Genomic DNA, 20,526 nt, shown 5'->3' on the forward strand with positions numbered 1-20,526 from the left:
AGCACAGCATTTAACATACAAACCTATTTTAGGGAACCAAATAACCAAAATAGTTTTATTACATAAATAAACAAATAAAACCACAGATTTTATGCATTACATTGATGCTTTAGTGTGAGTGTTTGTATAGACTGCATGTACTAACAAGCTATTAATACAATATTTGTTTATGTGTATCTTCTACTGTATGTCATAGCTGAAACACACATGGTGTAAAATGGTATTTTTGATCCACTCTTCATGGCGCTCTTCCAGCCTCTCAATCTGCTGAGATACGGATCAGCGGTATCTCAGTGTGAAGGCACAACAATCGATTCAATGTCACTTTAACATGAGTCCACAGCCTCTGACTGTAGCAACAACAGCAATGATGACGGTGGTTTGCAGCTCTTTCTGTGCTTAAGAGCAGTTTGAATATATCTGTTGCTACTGCTTTAACTTTTTAACACCTTCTTAACCAACACCGATAAGATATATTTAAAGTTTTTTCATCACTAGGTGGGTACCATGACAAAATTAAGACTGATATTATCCTGAAAGCGCAGGTGGCAGCAAGAGCAAAGAATTACAAACTATATGATGCTTTTTTGCATTAGATAAACCCTGCTGTGTTTCTCACCTTGCCCTCCAGGGTACATACAGCGGAAGGCCCTCCCCAGCTCCTCTGCCTGTACCCTGCCAGCAGGAGTCAGCTCTCCTCCCCACTTCAGCACCAGCAGCAGAGACGGACCTTCCTTACGTGTGTCTGAAACCAAATCCAGAGCACTGCAGTTAGCGGTCACTTCAGGGTTGTTTTTGGCCAGCTTGAGATTGTAAACATACTATTTTTAGTAGGAGGTTGAAAAAGTGCCTTAATATGTTCCTACCTTCTTCCTCACTTGAGGTTTTGGGCTGCCCATGGGGCAAGTACGTTAGTTGCACTTTCCTGTTGATCCCAGAGAAGTGGCCATACCTTGATTTGCAAAAAATAAAACAAATCTGGAATCATTAAAAGCCAAAGTCATTTGTGTTTGATAAACGTGACTGTATACCTTCCTCCACCTCTGATAACAAACTAGAGCGACTGCCATCACTAATGATAATGATGAACATTAACAACGTGGTGTTGAATACTGCAAAAACAAGAACAGGATATGCAGTTCAATCCTAGTAATCCCTTATGAAAACATTATCCCTCAGCTGTGAAGATAAATACTGGAGTTGTGTTTGGCAGATGGTGACCTTTGAAAAACTAATTTATCATAAACACAGAAGGAAGCCAAAGATAAACTTAGGTAACACTGTTAGAACCACTTTTACGATATTAAACAGGAGGTTTAGCTTCATAAACTAAGGCTATCTTACTTACTGAACTAATACCAAGTTACTCGAATTTTACAGTACACTAAAGCATACATTGGAGTTACTGCAATGCTTCCAACAACCAGCACGAATCAAAATTCTGTAAATCCTTCCTGCAGTCTGAGGTGGTTCAACACAATCTGCTCAAGTGACCTAGAAATGAGTATGAGACCAGGGACTAGTGGTTAATAAAGTGACCCAGTTTACTTGTGACTCACATTTCCAAAACAGTCTTCAGCTGCTCCAGTTTGGACTTCTTCTCTTCTATCTCGCAGTCATTGTGCTGTCCTAGTTCTGCAAGCAACTGCCGTGTGATGTCCAGCACCTCCTGTTGAAGTTCAGAGTGACAAGCTGTCAGAGATCTTACAGCAATTATATATTATAAATTATTATATATATTGTATTACACCAATCTTAGCTTCACTTCATTGGCTTCCTGTTGATGTCAGATCAGACTTTAAGGTGCTTCTGATGACTTACAAAATTGTAAATGGGTTCACTCCATCCCATCTTATCTAATTAATTCACATGTCCCATCCAGTGCTCTTTGCTCTCAGAATTACTGGGCTCCTGTGTGTCCACATAATCAAAAACTCAGCCGGCAGCAGGGCCTTTTTCCTACCATGCCTCACTGATCTGGATTAACTTCCCTGCTGATATCAGACAAGCTGACTCCGTTGAGACCTTTAAATCCAAACTTAAAACTCATCCGTACGCCTTAACTTTTAACTAGTGCTTATTCTCTGATTAGTTCAGGCATCTCATCTGTCTTAGTCTCAATGAATCTTTTTACTCAAAAACTATTCTTTATTTGTCCTACCGATGAGAATATAAGTGTAACTTTTCAAACAATCACTGCATCTCTCTAACCTTCTGTTTTGTTTTCTGCTCCCACATGCCTCCAAGCTGTTTCTCTTCCCCCCTCTCTTTTCCCTTGCCTGTGTGGCCTGCTGTCTTCCAGGTCTCCATGGTGGAGGGGAGGTCAAGTGGCTCAGGTCCAACAGGCAACGCCAAAAGTCTCCATGGTGGAGAGGAGATCGTATGACTTGGGTCCAACGGGTTACACCAGATGTTGTTTACCACAGACTTGCATTCTTGTCATATAAAATTCTATGTATGACACTCTGCCTTAAATATTATTTTTCTTCTGATGCTCTGTTCTGTACACGTGACATCTATATTCCACATCTCTCCATCCTGGGAGGAGGATCCGTCTTCTTTGGCTCTCTCTGAGGTTTCTTCCATTTTTTCCCCATTAAAAAGTTTTTTGGGGGAGTTTTTCCTTACTCTTTTGAGGATTTACAGGACAGAGGCTATTGTACACTGTATAAATTGTAAAGCTCCCTGGGGCAAATTGTGATTTGTGATTTTGGGCTGTGCAAATAAAATTTGACTTGACCGCAGTTCACACAAAGGCTGATTTTGGAGATATGTGAATAAAACCTGACTTACCTGCAGTTGTTTTGGCTTCTTCAGCTTTAATTTCCCTGTTTTGTATCCTCCGTATTTTTCAAATAGATCAAAGAACCTGGATGAATCAAAGAAACTTCTAATTAATCAAAAGTCTTGAACAGGTCTTTGCAGTAAAAAGGAAGGCAGTAACAGAGAGAACATACATGGGGTTGCGAACTTCCATCTTCATCTTCTGTTTGGGCGTTCTGTCTCCATGTCGGATGACAGCAATGACACAGCGCAGTTCCATCCTGAAGAACGTGAGTGTAAGTTAACAACGTTAACAGTAAAATTATTATTTCTCTGGTGTTGATAACAAAAATCTCACAACTGTACAGAATTAGTGCTTTAGATTAAGGATGTCCTGTTGTCCTGGGACACAAAAATATGGTCCCTGGGACAATCCTGTCAATTCTGTCACTCACGTAGGTGTATTATTTTGACATACACCAGGGAACCTGCATAGCTAAACATACGAATCACCTCTGAAGTTTCACTTGCCCCACAACATGTCACATGTTGGGACCAGGTAAGTTAACATTTGAGGTAGATATGTAATGTTAGTTACTTATTAATGCTGCATGTGTATACATGGTATACATGTTTACATTCCTGGTAACTTTCTTAAAAGTACATAGTGTTACACTTCATTGCATCTTCGTTCTCTATTTTAGCTCAGAGAAGGTGTAGCCTGTCCATCAAGCTAGCAGCAGTAATGATAGAAATGAGGGAAGATGAGTCTGTATGTTCACAATCTCAGACCCCATCAACCATATATTGGTCATTCAGTCCATGTTATCTGATATGTAATCTAATCTGCAGTGTGTAAAGTGTCTAAATAATGATTGCACAATTATAAAACAGATTATGGCTGAAAATTCTGGGACACTTAAAAGTAGAATTCAGGACAGTTGTTTTAAACTGAAAAAAGTTCATTTTGAGCCCTGTATACAATATTTACTAATAGGTTGTGCAAGGTTAAGTGTACTAATTGGAAAGTATTAACCTTAATAAATGGAGAAAAAGACAAATAGGAGTGCATTTTGCAAGACCAGCTCTGTGATGCGTTTGTAAGAATTTATTTTAAATGCTTTTCATTTTAGACTCAAGCTCCTGGAGACTGTAATGTGTACAGCAGTTACCCTGACTATCATGCAGCTTCAGCAGAAGTCAACAGGTACAAACAGCTTACCGGTTACAGGCAGTTCAACTTGTGAACTTTTTGTACCTGTGTATGTCTGACTAAAAATTTTATTTAAATAATAAACAAGCAAAAAAACATTTAGACACAATGAAGCAATTGGACACAAGTTAATTAAGTGTATGTCTGCAGCACCAATACACATAAAGTAATTTAAAGTCTACTTAATTACACTGCTTATCCTCATTTACAGTATGAGACATTGTCTAAGTTTTCTAGACTGTGAATGTGCAGGTACAGCTGGTGAGCTCATTTAGTTTAATTATGATAATATGCATGATCATGATTAAGGAACCACCCAACTTAATTTTAAGTACACTGAACACACCTCAACTGTAAACAAACTGTTAAACTGGTTTGACTACTGTTAAGACTCACATGGTCCCTGATGTAGTGGGAACAATTGGGATGTCCTCTGCTTCTGTAGGGATGGACCAAGGAATCTGAAACTGAGGGGCGAGCTCACGCATCACAATGTTCCTGAAGAGACATGAAGAGACAAATTCAATCAACAGATCTGAATGAGAAATTAAACAAAGCAACGTCAGGAGAAAATGGTCCAGTCGACAATGAATGACGAAAAATGAACATGGTACCCGAGGATCTTGGCACAGTCGTCATAATACTTCATTGAGTTCTTCACAAAACTGAAACCGTTGACATCACACACATAAGAGTGTCCATTGGCTCGTAGAAGATCGAAGCCACACACAGTTTGCTGCAATGAGAAGAGAGCAGTGCACATATGATTCATCAATGTCAGGATGCAACAGTACCAGCGACGCTACTCAACAACAAAGGAACAAGTAAACAAACCAGACTTGACCAAGATGATGCCCCTGCTCACCTTGAATGCTAGGCAGACCTTACGGGCCACCAGCTTCTCCATGGCTGACAGCATGACGGGGTAGCGGACCTCCTTCCCTTCGCTGTCTCTCTCCACCTTCCCATCCAGAGCGGGGGACTTCCGAGCCTCAGCATGAGCATAGTCTGGCCCCACAGTGTACACCTGAGGTCACATGAGACACCCACAACCACCAATCATTTAAGCTGATTCAACAGATAGCACTGACTAAAATTATTAGGGCTGCAACTAACGGTTATTTTTAAAATGATTAATCTAACGATTACTTTTTTCATTGTTCACTTAATATAACAATTAATTTCCCTAAAATATATATCAAAAACTTGTCTCAATAATATTTCAAAATTTTATTCAGTCATGAGCATGAAAATTAGACAGTAAGTAAATCAGAGTGATTGTAATACTGGCATATTTTAAAGTTAGTCTAATTTCCTCTGTGTTTAATGGACTTTAATGGACGGATGAATGATGAGACAAATACTGAACTTCAAATTCTAAAAGAGCTGTGATACATATTAATTTAATGACTAATCTAAAAACTACCACACTCATGACCCTTGGGCACCACTGCCACGCAAACAAGGCCAATCAGAGTGGTGGCGAATACAAAAAACGTCTCCGATGCCACATAGAACTAAATATGTTGCTGTAGTTGCTAAATTAATTCAAAGTAGATGATTGAATCAATCATTAATCATGATTGATTGACTGCTTTCAGTATTAGTGCAGCAGACTCATGGAATCTCTTGCATTCCAACTTAAAAGTGAATACTCATATACCCCTTGGACACTTTTGGAATAAAGTTACAAAATATCTATGATTTTAAATGATTTTGTATATTTGTATTTTACTGTGCAATCTCAGCATCGTTGTGAACAACGGTCATTCTCAATGATTTCTCCTAGAATCTTTAATAAAAGGTAAATACTCTGCTGACACTCTACCTTGACATCGGTGCCGTCTGTGGGCATGAACTCTTCATAAATGTACGAGCCCGTCTTCCTCACACTGCTCTCGGGTGAGTACACACTGCTCCGGCTCCCAATCTTTTTTTTTTTTTTTTAAAAAAAAAAAAAGCACAGTCAGTGAAAAACATTGTGACGCTGAAAACACGACCGCCTGATACAGCTGTGAACTCTGAATAGTTTATATAACATCCATCACAGTCTGAGTTAAAGGCTGCAGCTCCATCTTTGGCCAAAGCGCACCTGATTTATGATAATGTTCTTTCCCTGGCAGAGCAACAGACTCATGGACAATTACAAGAGAGGCTATTAAGTGGTGCAAGTTAATACCTGGTGTGTTCTAGACTGTTAGGTCGATTAACAGTTGACATTATTACTAAACAGATAAAAGGAAGATGTATACTGAAAAAGTCAAGACATGCCATGGGCCTGTAACATTTTTTGTAAGTACAACACAAGTGCTGTTATTTCAGACACACAAGTGCGCTCTGACAGGGAAAAGGAGGGCTTGAGCCTAAAAGCAAATTCAGATCAAAGCCTCAGGAGTCAAAACCATAAATTAGAGTGAAAAGATGCACTAGTGTATCACTGTTATTCACTGTCTGTGCAAAAACTGAATGAAGGACCTTTCTGAAGAGTCGCTGGCTGCCACCACCAGCAGAGGTGGGGTAGTAGATATAGACGTTGTGGTCCTCGGCGCAGACGGGCTTCTCAACAAAAGGCTTCTGGAATATCTCTCCGTTCACCTCCACATGGTCTTCTCCTTCCACCAGGTTACACTCTGAAACACACACATACACACAGAGCAAATGTTTCTGTGGGCCTTCAAGCCCCCTTTCATTACCCCTCATAATACACACAGATGACACTTGCCCCCTGAGTGTTTATTCTTGAGCTCTGTCAAGCAGCTCTGCACTCGCACCACGTGACGGTCATGGGTCGTTACAAAAACAGTCATTACTGTCAAAGAAGTTCAGGGTCTCTGTGTCACCGTGTAAAAACAGGCTTTGAATGACAGATCCATCATATCGCAGCATGTAAGTATGGTACACTTGTGACTGCTTCACATTTGATACTATATTTATCCACAAGCTGAAATAAAACCAAGGATGCTGCGTGGACAGGGGCTTCAGGGCTGTTTTTCTGAAAGCTATTTCTGGAGGAACAAAAAACTTTCAGAATTGAATCAAAAGTCGAACATAGTCAGCTTTCTACTGTGTTTCCTCCATGTGATGTTAACTGCAGTGCAGAGAAAAGGATACATGACTAAATAACTAGGCTATACTGAATATTACTAATGGGCTGGCAGACTCACCATCTGGTTTATCTGGGTCACGGTTCAGCACAGCATAGCGTGGTAGATCTATCCCCTCCTCCTGCAGGATGCGGTACACCTCTCTCCTGTTAGAAAATAATTAAAGCAACAAATAAATACATACAATAAACTACAGTGGATGAATAACTTCAACCAATACTGTATATATATCTTGTCAGGGTTTGCTGAATACCTGTCCTGTATATAGTACTGCATGTTCAGGTCATTGATGAGCAGAGGGTTTCTCAGTTTGGCATAGCTCACTGCCTTATCCAGCGGGAATCCTGGTTCACATGCAGAGAGACGAGTCAATGGAATCATAGAAAACATGATGTTAATAACAGAAGGAAAACAAGCTGTTCACGTAGATAATGAAAATTAATATTCCACTAAACTAATAGTTTATGATTATGCAACAATGTAAAAACTACCACTTAGTTTTTCATAACGTTCACAAGTAGGTGAGTGCGCTTTTCTATAGTGCATGGATCTCAACACCAGCTTTGCAAATTGTTGACTAACTGGTTTGTTATAAATATACAGCTGACCATAAACAGGCCAGAGGCCATGTGGAACATCCTACTAAAGATAAATATTCCAAATGTGCTGTATGCGCTGTTTGCATGTCCATGGCATAATACTGTCATATTCCACATGTCTTAATCAAAACATTCTACATTCAGAATAAGGCCAAACAACCAAACTGAAAATGCTGTTTATACGACCTGGATGAAATTCCGAATATTGTCATATTTGGACTGATAATGAGATATTACTGTGCTTTACAGCTGAAATGAATCCTGGAGGAAATCAAGTATCTCAACCATGGCTTTGAACATTTTCAGTGGTGTAACTGGGAAACTGGGCTGACTTGTCATCACAGAAATAAATTATAAGATTGCGATATTTATTCTAACTTCAGTGATAATCTGCTACACATAGCTCAGCTTGCTGTGTCTCTGTCTGTCTATGACACAGCCTTTAGTGTCACAGTGCTGTATTAAGTGCTATATACTGTATACTGTATAATTAAATATTATAGGTCTATGTATTCTACTAAAATACAGCAGCACAGCAATAGTATTATTTGGCATTTATTATTATTTTATGGTGGTGACTACAGACAGTGAGAGGCTGCTGCATCAGAGCCAAGAACATTTTTCAATTAATTTCATCCAAATCCTTTTGTTTGCTGATCAGAAAAATGATCTGAACCATGGCTAAAAACTGTGATACAATCAGAATCGTACGTGTGTGTAGATTTATTTGATTTTGTATGATGCAGCTTTTAAATCAAGCTTTAAACTTTAATCAAACATTAAACATAATCCATATAAAACGCATTAAAAACCTGTCTGTGTGCATGTATATGTTTGCCTGTGTGTGTGTGTGTGTGTGTGTGTGTGTGTGTGTGTGTGTGTGTGTGTGCGTGCGTGCGTGCATGCGTGCGTGCGTGCATGCATGTGCGTCTGTGTGATATACCCTTTGAGTGGAAAGAGATGAGGCAGTCACACAGAGGCCATTTGTCCACAGGCTCGTTGAGGATGACGTCCTCTGGGAAGATGACCACGGTGATGTACTCAAACCTGCACAGCCTCTCCAGGATCTGGGTCATTGGCTTTGACTTGGACTTCTTCATCATGCAGCAGATCCCCACCACGATCTGTCGCTCCGGGGGCTGAACGAGAGAGAGAGGAAAACAACATTTCAATGACCAGTCTGAGGAAAGACAATGGCAACTTTGTTCCATGAATCTCCCATAAACCTCAAACCAAAGAACTGCGTAAAAACCGCTACACTTATTAACAGCTGAGATTGACAGGGTTGGGCCAATGTGAAAAATTTCAAACCAGTTTAATATTAAGCCAAATAGCAGACCGGAGCAGTAATATAACTAGGAGTGACGCAACAGCTACCAAACAGAACATAATGAGAGCTCATGAATCAAAGTGCAGCGGCACCACATTCAGAAAAACTGAGTGACAGATGGTGTTGTTATTTCTCACAACCATGTTTAACATCAAAATGATAACATAAATAAGACTTCAGCCTCATGCAGCTTAAGAAAATATTGAAATGTTGTCTACAGATGAAGTGAGAACTTTGAAAATCTCTGAGTTTCCACAATATGTTCCTACAAATGTTTCACAATAAAAGCCTTATTAAAAAATTAAGGGTTTCTGTCCACAGAAAAGCTAGAGGCCTTTTAATTTGAAAGAGACACAGGAAGTGTTGAGTTGTACTAACCATGTAATGCAGTAACTTTAAAAAGGCAAACAACAGATGATCAACCATGATCAGGCTTCATGGTAGCAACAACCCACATGTCCCATCATGCCTAGTGCTGGACTAAGTAGTTTAAGACTGCTGGTTGATATTTTTAGTGTTTTTAATGTATTTGTGCAGAACAGCTGCATTTTGCTGTTGTGTTTTCGAGTTCCTGTCCCTCTGACTGAATGTCATTAAAGGTTTGATATCACTGACAGAGGAGCTGCTTCTTGTCTGGTTTTAATTTGTCTAAACATTTCATAATGACAAATGCCAGTTCAGTTGGTTTCCATAAAATTAAACCAGTTAAGCTAGTTTATCGGACCGGACTGGCAAAACTGGAAACCAAACCAATCCTAGAGATTGACTGCTAATGTGTCTTGTCTTCTAAGAAATTCAGTGAAAAGCACCAGTTTACCTTTAAGTACACTCTAACCATAGTCTTTAAAAGACATTTTGTCTCATCTCCAAATTTACATGACTGACTTAAGGGTATAATTTATTTCCCTAAACTCTAGTTTGTTAGCATTAGCTGTAGTTCTTCCACTTTGATGGAAAAAGCCCCATTTCTTTCATTTTAAAGAAAAGCAGATTGTTGATTAGCAGAGACAGAGCATGATTGTTCACCGGACTGCCCAGAAGATTTGGTTTCCAATGATGCGGTTTTCTTATTTTTGCATTTAAGCTAGTGGAAGACCTTGAAATTTGTTTTGTCCACCAGTTAAATTAGAGCAGTTGTTTTCAACCAAAAGAGGCAGAAGCATGACGCAGGAGCAAAGTACCTGGATGAGTTGGTCTGATCACCTCTGCCAGAGGTGAACAATTTTGACCAAAAGCCCTCTACTGATCGTAATCTGATGGTTCTGACACAGTATTCTACCAAATTTACCTTCAGCTAGAGGTGACAGCTAAGTGAAGGAACAGATTATAGGAAAGAGGTTATATAGTTTGACATAAGTCTCCCACCGAGTCTGTGTCTTCGTCGTCCTCATATAGCTCCATGTCTGTCCTCATGCTGTCATCCAGGACCTCGCTCTCATCGTCCTCGCAGCCCACGAAGAATCTGGGAGCGCCACGCCGGCTCTCGCCCGGGCTGTTGGGTTCTGACATCACAGTCCCCCGCGGCAGCCCTCAGCGTCCCACCGCGCCATCGTACACCAACACACCGCCAGAGCGGGCCGCCGATGGGAGGGCGCGAGGCCTGGGGAGAGGGGCGGGTCCACTCTGCCTGGGCTGGGCTGGACCGCAGAGCTGGCAGATGACGACGTGCGAGGAAGAGGAGCAGAATGAGACTTAATGAGCAGCGCTCAGGTTATGTGAGAAATGATGGTGCTTCTCAGTCCTCTGCAATGATGCTGTTACTCAATCTTCTCATTCTTCATTCAGAAAATTCACATCTCATGTGACTGAGTTGGATTTCTCAAAGAGTCTTTGGCAACTTGGAGGCTGCAGCTCCAATTATCTTATGACAGTCCTTTTCTCCATTTGTGTGCAAAACTGACAGTCCTACAAGAGAAACAAAACATCAGACATTGTTTATTAGGGCTGTGTATTGGCAAGAATCTGGAGATATGACAAACATGATACATGGACTACGATTCAGCACTGAGATACTGAAAACAAGGTGATAGCTGTCCTAAAATTAGATTAAAAAATACCAATCAGTCCTAATATAAAGAACAAACCACCATATGCATAAAAATATAAACATTAAAGTTTACTTTTTTATGCAATAAAAAGAGTGAAGAAAGATTACAACACTGCTATCTGGTGGTCAGCGGTTTAAACACAAAATAACACAAAATAAACAACTTCAGTGAATCTTTGGATGTATTTCAGAATCAAAGCAGTATCACAAAACATAATATTGAGATACTCAAGTGCATTGTTTTCCTATTCCCCTATTATTTATATAATTTTACTTCACAGTAATGATTAATATTAATTTGCATTGCCTTAAAGCTACAGTCAGGGTGCAAAATTAACTTTTTTGTCCATGGCCAAATGGCTAGTTTTGGCTGGTGAATGAAGCTACCAGCCATGTGTATATTTTACCAGCATTTGGCCGATGCTAATTCTGTGCCCTGGTCACAGGTCACAGTCTCACTGAGTTCTGCAAGAGCCATATGACAAAACATTCCTCATCCATGTTTGTTCACACATTTTCCTGCATTTTATCAAACTGGTCGAGAAGGGCAAAATGCAACCTTGTTGAAAAAAATATTTCAAGCGTCTAATATCAAAATCCTTGAAGCCATACAGGCATTTTTTTGGTAAACAGGAAGAAAGCAGTGTCTTGCAAACACTACTTATCATTTTTTTACTGTTTCTATTTTGGATAATGTTAATCAGATTTAGCGTGCAACTTGTAAGACCAGATGTATGGTGAAATATTGTAAATACCCAGGATGTAATGATACCAAAAACTCAAGGTACAATAATACCATGATAATAATTCAATGATACAATATTTATTGCAATATTAAAAAACAAAGACAAATTATGACATTTGTTTTTTCTTTTATCTTAAAAGAAATCTTAATCTTAGCAGCTGTTTTCTTCATGTCCAAAAAATTGCCAAAACAAAAACAATGCAGCAGTGAGTATCACTCCTTTTATATAATAAATTAAAATAAACATAATAAAACACAAATAAGGAAATAATAACCCTGTAATATCACAGTAAATATTGTCACAGTCTGATACTGTGATTTAGACTTTTTTACTGTGATATTGTGATATTCAATATATTGTTACATCCTTAGTAACTACTATCATTTTTAAATTTAGCAGTTTCCAGTTTATGTTGCTTTGTGTGTAAAAATAATTTAAATTGTAAAAATCCTTTGTACTGAATATTTTAACAAAAAGGCTCAACACATAAAATCCAGACTGAATTAAATCAAGAGGAAGAATGACTAACAGGATCTATTTCACTTCTCATTTTTCAAAGATGTCTGATTGTTTCTGTCCGACAGTCTCATTATGGCCAGCTGTGGGAGTAATTTACTTTCAACTGCGGAGTAAAAAAAGAACATCATGTGTGGCACTGCAAATCTCAGCCAACGTACCATCACTCTAAGCAGAAATGGCCGTGTGCTTGAGCAATAATTACCTCTAACACTTACTCTACTGTTACACATTTACCCCTGACGCTGCAGTCTGGTGCAGCAAAACAGCAGGGGCATCAGCTCTGATCTGCATTTCCATCACCACTAAACATTAGCCGGCCACAGAGACAGGACAGGCAGCGGAGCACATGTCATACTGCAGACAAACCACAACTACTTATTACTCTCTGCCTGGCACGCTGTAAGACATTCATCTGAACAACAAGCCTCTTCACCATCGGGCACAGTCACTCAAGGGTCAAGACTGGCTATTTGCAGTGGAAAATACTGTTATTAGAATAAGCAGCCTTGAAGGGGTCCAAATGAGATAATAAATAAACACATTACTGTCCAAAGCCTTGGGGATCTCAAACTGAGGGAACACAAATAAGACTGCAAAAAGGCCAAGTTCTCTCTACAGGATTTGCTTGTTTATGTGAGGTCCCCGGGACCTGAAAGACGCAGTACTCGGCTAATTCTCCTGGGATTCATTAATAACGGTTAAGCGTGTATGCTACATTCACTACTTTCTGGTTTTCTTGGTCCTCTGTCATTGTAAAATGGATTTTGGGACTGTTGGTAAGAAAAAAAACAAGCAATTAAATATGTGAACTTGGAAACCTTGGGATATTCCAATGGGCATGATTTGTTTTTGGATATTTTATTGATGACTAATGATGAAAATAATACACAGATTAATCTCTAATAGGGGTGTCAGGTTTTTTTTTTTTTTAGCACTGATGCTTAAGCTGTTCTTAAACTGTTGAGTCCTGATTTGTAGAGATCAACAGATCATTGGTTTTATGACCTGACAACTGTCATTTACATGATCAAATTCTTCTTCTGTATGGCCAGTAACATACACTATGTTGTCTTTTAAGTAGGGCTGCAATTAATGATTATTTTCACCGATGATTAATCTGTCAATTATTTTACTTGATTGATTGATTAGTTGTTTGGTTTATAAAATGTCAGACAACTGTGAAAAATGAAAATCAGTGTTTCCAAAAATGCAAGATGATGTCCTCAAATGTCTTGTTTTGTCCTTAACACAGATATTCAGTTTACTGCCATAAAGCAGTGAGGAAACCTCAAAATATTCACATTTAAGAAGCTGGAATCAAAGAATTTGGACTTTTGTTCTTTAAAAAGAATTATGCTAATTGATTAATCAGTTATCAAAATAGTTGGTGATCAGTTTAATAAATTGATTCTGCCTTTGATTTTGATTCAATTTTGCTCACTTTGACTAATTTTCAATATAATATTGAAATTTTAACACCATGTCACACAATTAAAAGAGGGAAAAAGATATGCATTAGATGGTAACAGCTGCATTTTATAAATCTATTTGTGAGGTTGTTATCTTTCCATTGAAACATAATTATTACTAAAGAATCATGCCTTGATGAGTCCACAAGCATTTAAAGCAACATAAATGAGAAAACAGTTCAGAAAAAGTTCATTCCACTCAAGTCTGTGCCTGTTAAACAAACCTTCATTATAAATGTTTAACTGCTGCCTGGTACACACATACAGAAATCCATTCTAACTCCCACTTTCGCACCGAATTGATTTAAAATAAACTCTTTCCATGCCTAAGTGGATTAGTGTTTCAGTGCTTGAGCATAACAGTTAATCTCTTCTATTACACCTGCTTACTCAGGCTACGAGCAAGGCCACAGCTCCCACTGGGGACACTGAGGTCATCATGTCCCCTTTACTTTTTATTGGGGCTTTGGGGGGGGGCGGGTTAGGCAACACGGGGTGCAGTTTGCATTCTACAATTTCATGCTGCACACAGCTGTATCAGACTGAAAGCCTTGTATACCCATGATGTTAAATATGGGGGATCTTCAAAAATCATACATCCTTTAACCTTGATCAAAATTCACTTTTCAGCTAAATTAGATTTTCATTAATAACTGAGCTTCTAACCATTTCCTGGATAAATAGATAAATGGTTTAGTCAGTAAAATGTCAAAAAATAGCAGAGAATGTCCACCTCTATTTACCAGAGTCTAAAGTGATGCCTCTAAATATCTTGTTTTTGTTTCCAACAAACAGTCCAAAACACAGAAAATCTTTAAATCTGAGAGGCTGTAACCAGACAATGTCTCAAGTTTTTGCTTAAGGAAAGACTAACAGTTAATCAGCTATCAAAAAAATTGCAAATTCCTTCTCTGTCAACAGATTTATCAATTAAATCGACTAATAGTTGCAGATGTAGACCCAAAAAAGTTGGAGATGCAACTGGACAGTATAACAATTCTGTTTTTTCTAAAAGCTGATATGACAATGTAGTAAAATACATGACTACTAACCCCAAAGCACAAGTATAAGTTTACTACAACTGCAACTAACGATAAGTCCTGTACTGGTTGGCCCATTAATTAATCTGTTGATTAAATGAGTAGTTGTTTGGTCCATAAAATGTCAGACAATGATGTAAAATGTTGATCACTGTTTCCCAAAGCCCAAGATGACATCCTGAAATGTTTGTTTTGTCCACAACCCAAAGAAATTCAGTTTACTGTCATAGAGGAGTACAGCAACCGGAAAACATTCACACTGGAGAAGCTGAAATCATAGAATTTGAATATTCTTTTCTTAAAAATATATCAAAATGATGATTCAATTGCCAAGACAGTCAGCGATTAATTCAATAGTTGACAACCAACTGAGCTCTAAAATTCACTTAAGTTTAACAATGCGACAGAGCCAAGGCAACGTTTGCACCATGTGGGTCCAGCTTCTTCTCTTCCCTTTGACCTCTCACTTCATCTTGAACATATAATCAGAGCCTGAGCCTCTGAATCCCCATTGCACCACTTCCGTTCCATTCATAAACGTGCCCTGTTCCTCAGTTTCTGATTTTCTCGCCTCACAAACTCCCACCTCTACCCAACCTTGAACCGGATGACTCAGGACTCCTTGCTGGGCAGGCTCAGACGTCTCCTGCAGAGCATTATGCCAGGACCTGTTCCGGCCTGGGCAGTGGAGCCTGAGACAGTGCCAGAGCTTGTTTCAATAAAACTATTTTTCATCTCAGTCATGGTTGTCACAGCCTTGATTACTTGAATTTTATTACAGAGACACGCTTTCAAATATTTTCTACCTAATAGTTACCGTTGGATTGCCAGGTTGCACCTAACCAGACTTGCAGGGTGAAGTGGGTGTGTGGACAGTGACATATTACCAATTCTTTATTTCAATTTACAGTGTTCCTTTAGTGAGGGGTAGAGAATTAAAAGGTTAACAGTTTCACAATAAATCATGGTAAAATTCCCAGCTATTGGTATTTCTAGTTCAGATTTTAATTAATCAAAATCAAAACCCTTTTTGGTTACAGTACTCTAAAAAACTCTCTGTAAATACTGTCAAGCATTAACTAAAGTTAGCAACAGTCTGCCAGATGCAGTCGTGTATGTGCAGCATGCATCATGTGTTTGTTTTGCATCACTGAAAACATGTTTATGCAAACAAAAAGTGCATAGTGCTGCTAATACTATTTGTTGTTTTCAATATAATTAATGAAATTATTTCAGTGTATCAGTACTTTCTGAACATTTTCAAAACATTTTAATGTACAGGGACACATGAAAATTGTTACTGGCCAATCAAGGCTTTAAAATCAAATATAGTATCAGCCAAAAATTAACTTTTCTGCTGCTATCATAGGCTAATAAGATGCTGTTTTGATTATGCACAAGTAACAGGAGTATTTTTATTTCAGGAGTGTTTTTTTAATTGTCTGAAATAGCAAAGTTTCTATTTGCAAAATTTAAATGCCCATCTTAAGATCCATACCAGTGATTATAATGAATTTGTGCAGGTCATAGCGAAGCAGATAAAGGTAGGCATAATAATATCTTAATTCCTCTACCAAAGAGATTTAATGTTCTCTGCAAGTAGGAGGGGGACAAATATATGCATATATCAGCATCAATAATCTGCCAAAATTAGTTGGAAAAAACTGGCAAAAACTCAATATTGTACATACACACCTAGAAAATTGGATACTGTTTCATCTATAGTGTTGTGCACATATTGATTAAAAATAATGACACATTTTAAGTCATCAACTAATTAACTAATCATCTAATTGATCCAGCTCTAATTGAATTAAATGAAGTATGAACCCAAATTATAAGATTGTATCTGGTGTCCAGTAAAAATATTTTGTAGGAAAGAGAAGGAGGAGTCAAGATTTTAAATAGCAGGCCTGCCCTGGACCAATGACCTCAGTATGTTTTAAATCCAGGCTTTGAGCCTGGTGACCATGCCAGCAATATAGCACAGTGACTGAGTGCATTTCCCGCCACGACTTCTGATGAAAATAATTAAACAAGGAGATAAACAGACAAACAAACAATATTCTGAATGGGCTGTAAGAAACACACGTCAGTTAACAATAAACCTGCAGAAAAAGATTAACGTTAAAGCTGCACCTGATGTTCCAGCTGGAATGGAGCCTGACAGATTTAGCTGTATGAATTTAACAAGGCACGATATTAAACTGAACTAAAAATAATCATACAGTAACCAGGCGTGGTTAACGTTAACCAATAGCACAGATCGATGGCTGATGCTGCCGTCACATCGTTACTTTACGTCAACAAGTTCATTAACCTTGAGTGCAACTGCAGCCTATAGAAAATGGATGTTAGAATACGAAAACGTAGATATTTTGAAACGTTAACTAAAATAATACGACAATTTAATGGTGATTTTAATATGAAAACCGAATATATATTCCCTGGTACAATAGTCTGACATCGAGAATAATGTCGTTTGGCGACGAAACGGCCGTTTGTACTCGTTAATTTTAGCAGTGCAAAACACATTTGGCTAATGTTAGCCAAGGTTAGCATCCAGCTAATACCCCGGCTGACAATGTAAACAAGTCTTCCAGTGCCATTTTGTCGTTATCTGAATCAAATAGCTAATGACTGTGCGGTTATTAACGTTAACGCTTGAGAATGGAAAGGTGTATTTAATACTTAAATAACCAGCGAGCGACTAAATAATGAACTCACAGTGTGTCTGGACGGTTTGCATCGCTGCCATCGGCTCGCTTCCTTTACTCTTGACAGTTTGCATGTGAAACCAATCTTATTTTTTCAGTTTGACGCACGGATGGTCACAGTATAAAACAACCAATAGGAAAGGAGAACGCTTTCGAGAAAGGCGTGAAACAAAAACGTATGAGCCAATAAGAAACGACCAAAGTCAGGGAGGGGGAACCACAGGTTCGGTCTAGAAAGGAACCCCACACCCGCGGAAGGTCTCGCGAGAATGATCATTTTAACCCAAACTATGATCTTTTTCTAACCGAAGCCACGTCTTTTCTGTCCCAAAACCCACTCTTGAATAAAAGTATTGTCACATTATGTAACATAACATGGCTGTATTCCGTGCATACAGTAAACAAATCCTTCAAATCTCGCGAAAGTTTCTCAAATCAAGGGTTCCCTTTTCTGGACAAACCATCGGAATGAGGAGAAGAGCGTTAGCGGCCTCTAGTGGTCAAAGTTAGAACAGTTATTTTACAGAAATGGCGTCATCATATTCATCATAGTGGCACAGATAGGAGCAAGTATGCTGCATAATGATGAATTTGAGCCTATTTATTTACTATCTTCCTATATATTAATTTACTTTTACTGAATGTCCAAATCTCCCTGCACAGTTTCTGTACTTAATGTTTTTTCATTTTATTTCATCTCATTTTTCATGTCTTGAGAACAGAATTCCCTGGTACTGTTTCCTCTTTTTATTCCTTACATTTGTTATTTGAATTTGACTTTGATCACTAAAGTTGAAGAGGGCAAAATATGCTGCAGAGTGAGAACTTATTTAATTCTGATTATTTATGGTAAGCCACTCTAACCCGGTAAAGGGAACTGACTTCATTGGTGAGTACTGTCAGTACTGACACACAAACAGACATGGGGCTGCGCTGAGTCAAACCATGCTGTGCTGATTTGCATCTCCATTACCACTTTTACTGGGCTGAACTGCACCGAGCCAGACCCGAGATGGACCTACTCTGGAGTGATGCCAGAGTGAGCCTGTCCCGCCTCCAAGTGGGCTGCGGTCACATCTCGCCAACCACAGCCAACCTGTGACGACCATCTATTCTCCCACTCAAACAAGAGTGTGTTGTGATATTGAGCTCATGTGTGTCCAGGAGAGCAGACTGAAAGACGTTTCTAAAAGTCTCTTTATGTTCAGCTCTCTGTACTTCTGTAGTTTCTAACTGAATCTCGGTGGTTTGAAATGTAGTTTCTCTCCCCTTTTGCTGTTTGTACTTTCAGATATCTGCTTTATTACACACAGTTGATGTCTGTCGGTCTGTGCTCGCTCACAATTGTCTCGGTAAACTGTTGCATGCATGAATAAAGCGTGGCTGCATGTCTGATAGAAAACAAAGCCCAACTCATGTCCTGGAGATGAGACTCAACAATGAACTGTTTTTAAGCTTTTTAGTTGCTTGCACTAATGTTTAATCTACATTCTCTAACAAGTTTCTCTTGTTTCATAGTGTCCAGTGTGTTTTCTCTGTCCAAAAATGTGTCTTGGTATCTCCTCCTCCTCTTCAAACACCATAAATTCAGTCATTTTGTGATGTTCCACAAATTATTTCACTTTTAAGGGACTCTGGGTCCCTTACAATGTTCGCTAAAAACCTGATAATAACACACAAGGGAATATTTAAGTAGCTATGGGCAAATGCTTATAAATGAAAGGGTTTTCCCTGAAATCACCCAGGAAATTCAGGTGATTTTATGCAACTATTTTCTTCCAAAGGCATCCTAAGTAAAGATGAAGATTTCAGGGAAACCTTAGCCTAAGTGCTTTTATACAATCAGGCACAGTACCACCCACACAACCCCTGGGGGCAAACATTACTATATCTATAAAGCCACTATAGTAACTACAACCACTAGAACACTTCAGTGATTGTGTGTGTTGCGTAAATTGAAAAACAGGAAGTGTTGTGGTGGGCTCTCCCACTCAAACTCAGCATTTTTTCAAAAGTTGCCCTCTTTCAATAGAGAGAGCAAACTGACCTCCTACTGCTGCTGCTGTTGCTGCTGATGTAAGAGCCAACATTGACGTCAGCTTGTCTCTGAGCTTCCCTGTGCAGACCAGAGTCTGACTGACCACGGCACCACCCTGGTCGTTACATACCTGCGTGCAGGCCAGGCCAGATGGTGCTGCTGCCACTGTGAACTTTGTGAGGTCATAGCGGGCCGCTATGAAAAGAGGGTTTTATAAAGAGCAGGGTGAACAGCGTGCAAACAAGGTTCCTCTATAATCAAACAGAACATGGAGAGAAGCCCCAAATATTGACAGTGTGGAAATAAAAATATATTTTCCCTTTTTGGCATATTTATATATATATATATATATTTAATATAAAGCTTATTATCTCATAATCCCTGAGGAGATCTTGCTTCTATGTGTGAGTGTGTGTTTGATCACTGGATCTACAGCTTGTAGACCGATCAGCATAATTTCTTTCACATACATTCATGACTGAGTGCTAAAGAACCTCTGTGATTTAGAATTATTGAAAAAGTCTTGAAAACCCTTTTAAAAAGATGTTTGTGCCTTTATGTTTTATGGCCAGAGGCATTACACACACAAATGTCTAGAGCAGGATAAAATGATGAGGTGATGACATTTTAGATCCAAAATGTCAAAGGTTAACTTCACACACCAGTACTTCCAGTAGTTTTATTGAACATGTCTGCGTTCGTTTGAGCCACCAGAGCCAGAGGACAGTGACAGGGTGAGTTTTTTTTTCTTCTGTGTCGACTTGTTGGAACTGAGGTGAGCTAAAGTGAACTGCTGGGTTGATTTGGACAGAGAGAGTCTCTGAACATACATTCGTAACCGACTGTCATGGAGGGTGAGGGGAGGGGGAGGCAGTGTCGTTTGTGAGTTGTTTGTGGGGGTTATTGTAGTGTTTGGGGGCCATGGCTCCAGCACATCATTG

General features: G+C 39.0%; 1 protein-coding gene across 14 annotated transcripts in view; it reads right to left on the minus strand.

Annotated features, from left to right (window-relative positions):
• Positions 1–17,633, minus strand: part of ppip5k1a (diphosphoinositol pentakisphosphate kinase 1a) — a 44,083-nt gene extending 26,450 nt beyond the window's left edge. For all 14 annotated transcript variants that reach the window (XM_084725709.1, XM_084725527.1, XM_084725373.1 and 11 more), the window contains exons 1-15: positions 17,558–17,633; positions 10,375–10,914; positions 8,623–8,818; positions 7,334–7,424; positions 7,141–7,226; positions 6,452–6,606; positions 5,805–5,906; positions 4,842–5,003; positions 4,591–4,712; positions 4,373–4,474; positions 2,958–3,044; positions 2,794–2,869; positions 1,560–1,669; positions 867–952; positions 620–745 (exon numbers count right to left, since the gene is read on the minus strand). In XM_084725709.1, the coding sequence (XP_084581835.1) occupies positions 620–745; positions 867–952; positions 1,560–1,669; positions 2,794–2,869; positions 2,958–3,044; positions 4,373–4,474; positions 4,591–4,712; positions 4,842–5,003; positions 5,805–5,906; positions 6,452–6,606; positions 7,141–7,226; positions 7,334–7,424; positions 8,623–8,818; positions 10,375–10,518 (1,645 nt within the window). In that variant the 5' untranslated portion in view covers positions 10,519–10,914; positions 17,558–17,633. The remainder of the gene's footprint in view (positions 1–619; positions 746–866; positions 953–1,559; positions 1,670–2,793; positions 2,870–2,957; positions 3,045–4,372; positions 4,475–4,590; positions 4,713–4,841; positions 5,004–5,804; positions 5,907–6,451; positions 6,607–7,140; positions 7,227–7,333; positions 7,425–8,622; positions 8,819–10,374; positions 10,915–17,557) is intronic.
• Between the last annotated feature and the right edge of the window lie 2,893 nt (positions 17,634–20,526).

The sequence above is a fragment of the Lutjanus erythropterus genome, chromosome 1 (genome assembly GCF_056507025.1).
Source record: "Lutjanus erythropterus isolate fLutEry1 chromosome 1, fLutEry1.hap2, whole genome shotgun sequence".
NCBI lineage: Eukaryota > Metazoa > Chordata > Actinopteri > Lutjaniformes > Lutjanidae > Lutjanus > Lutjanus erythropterus.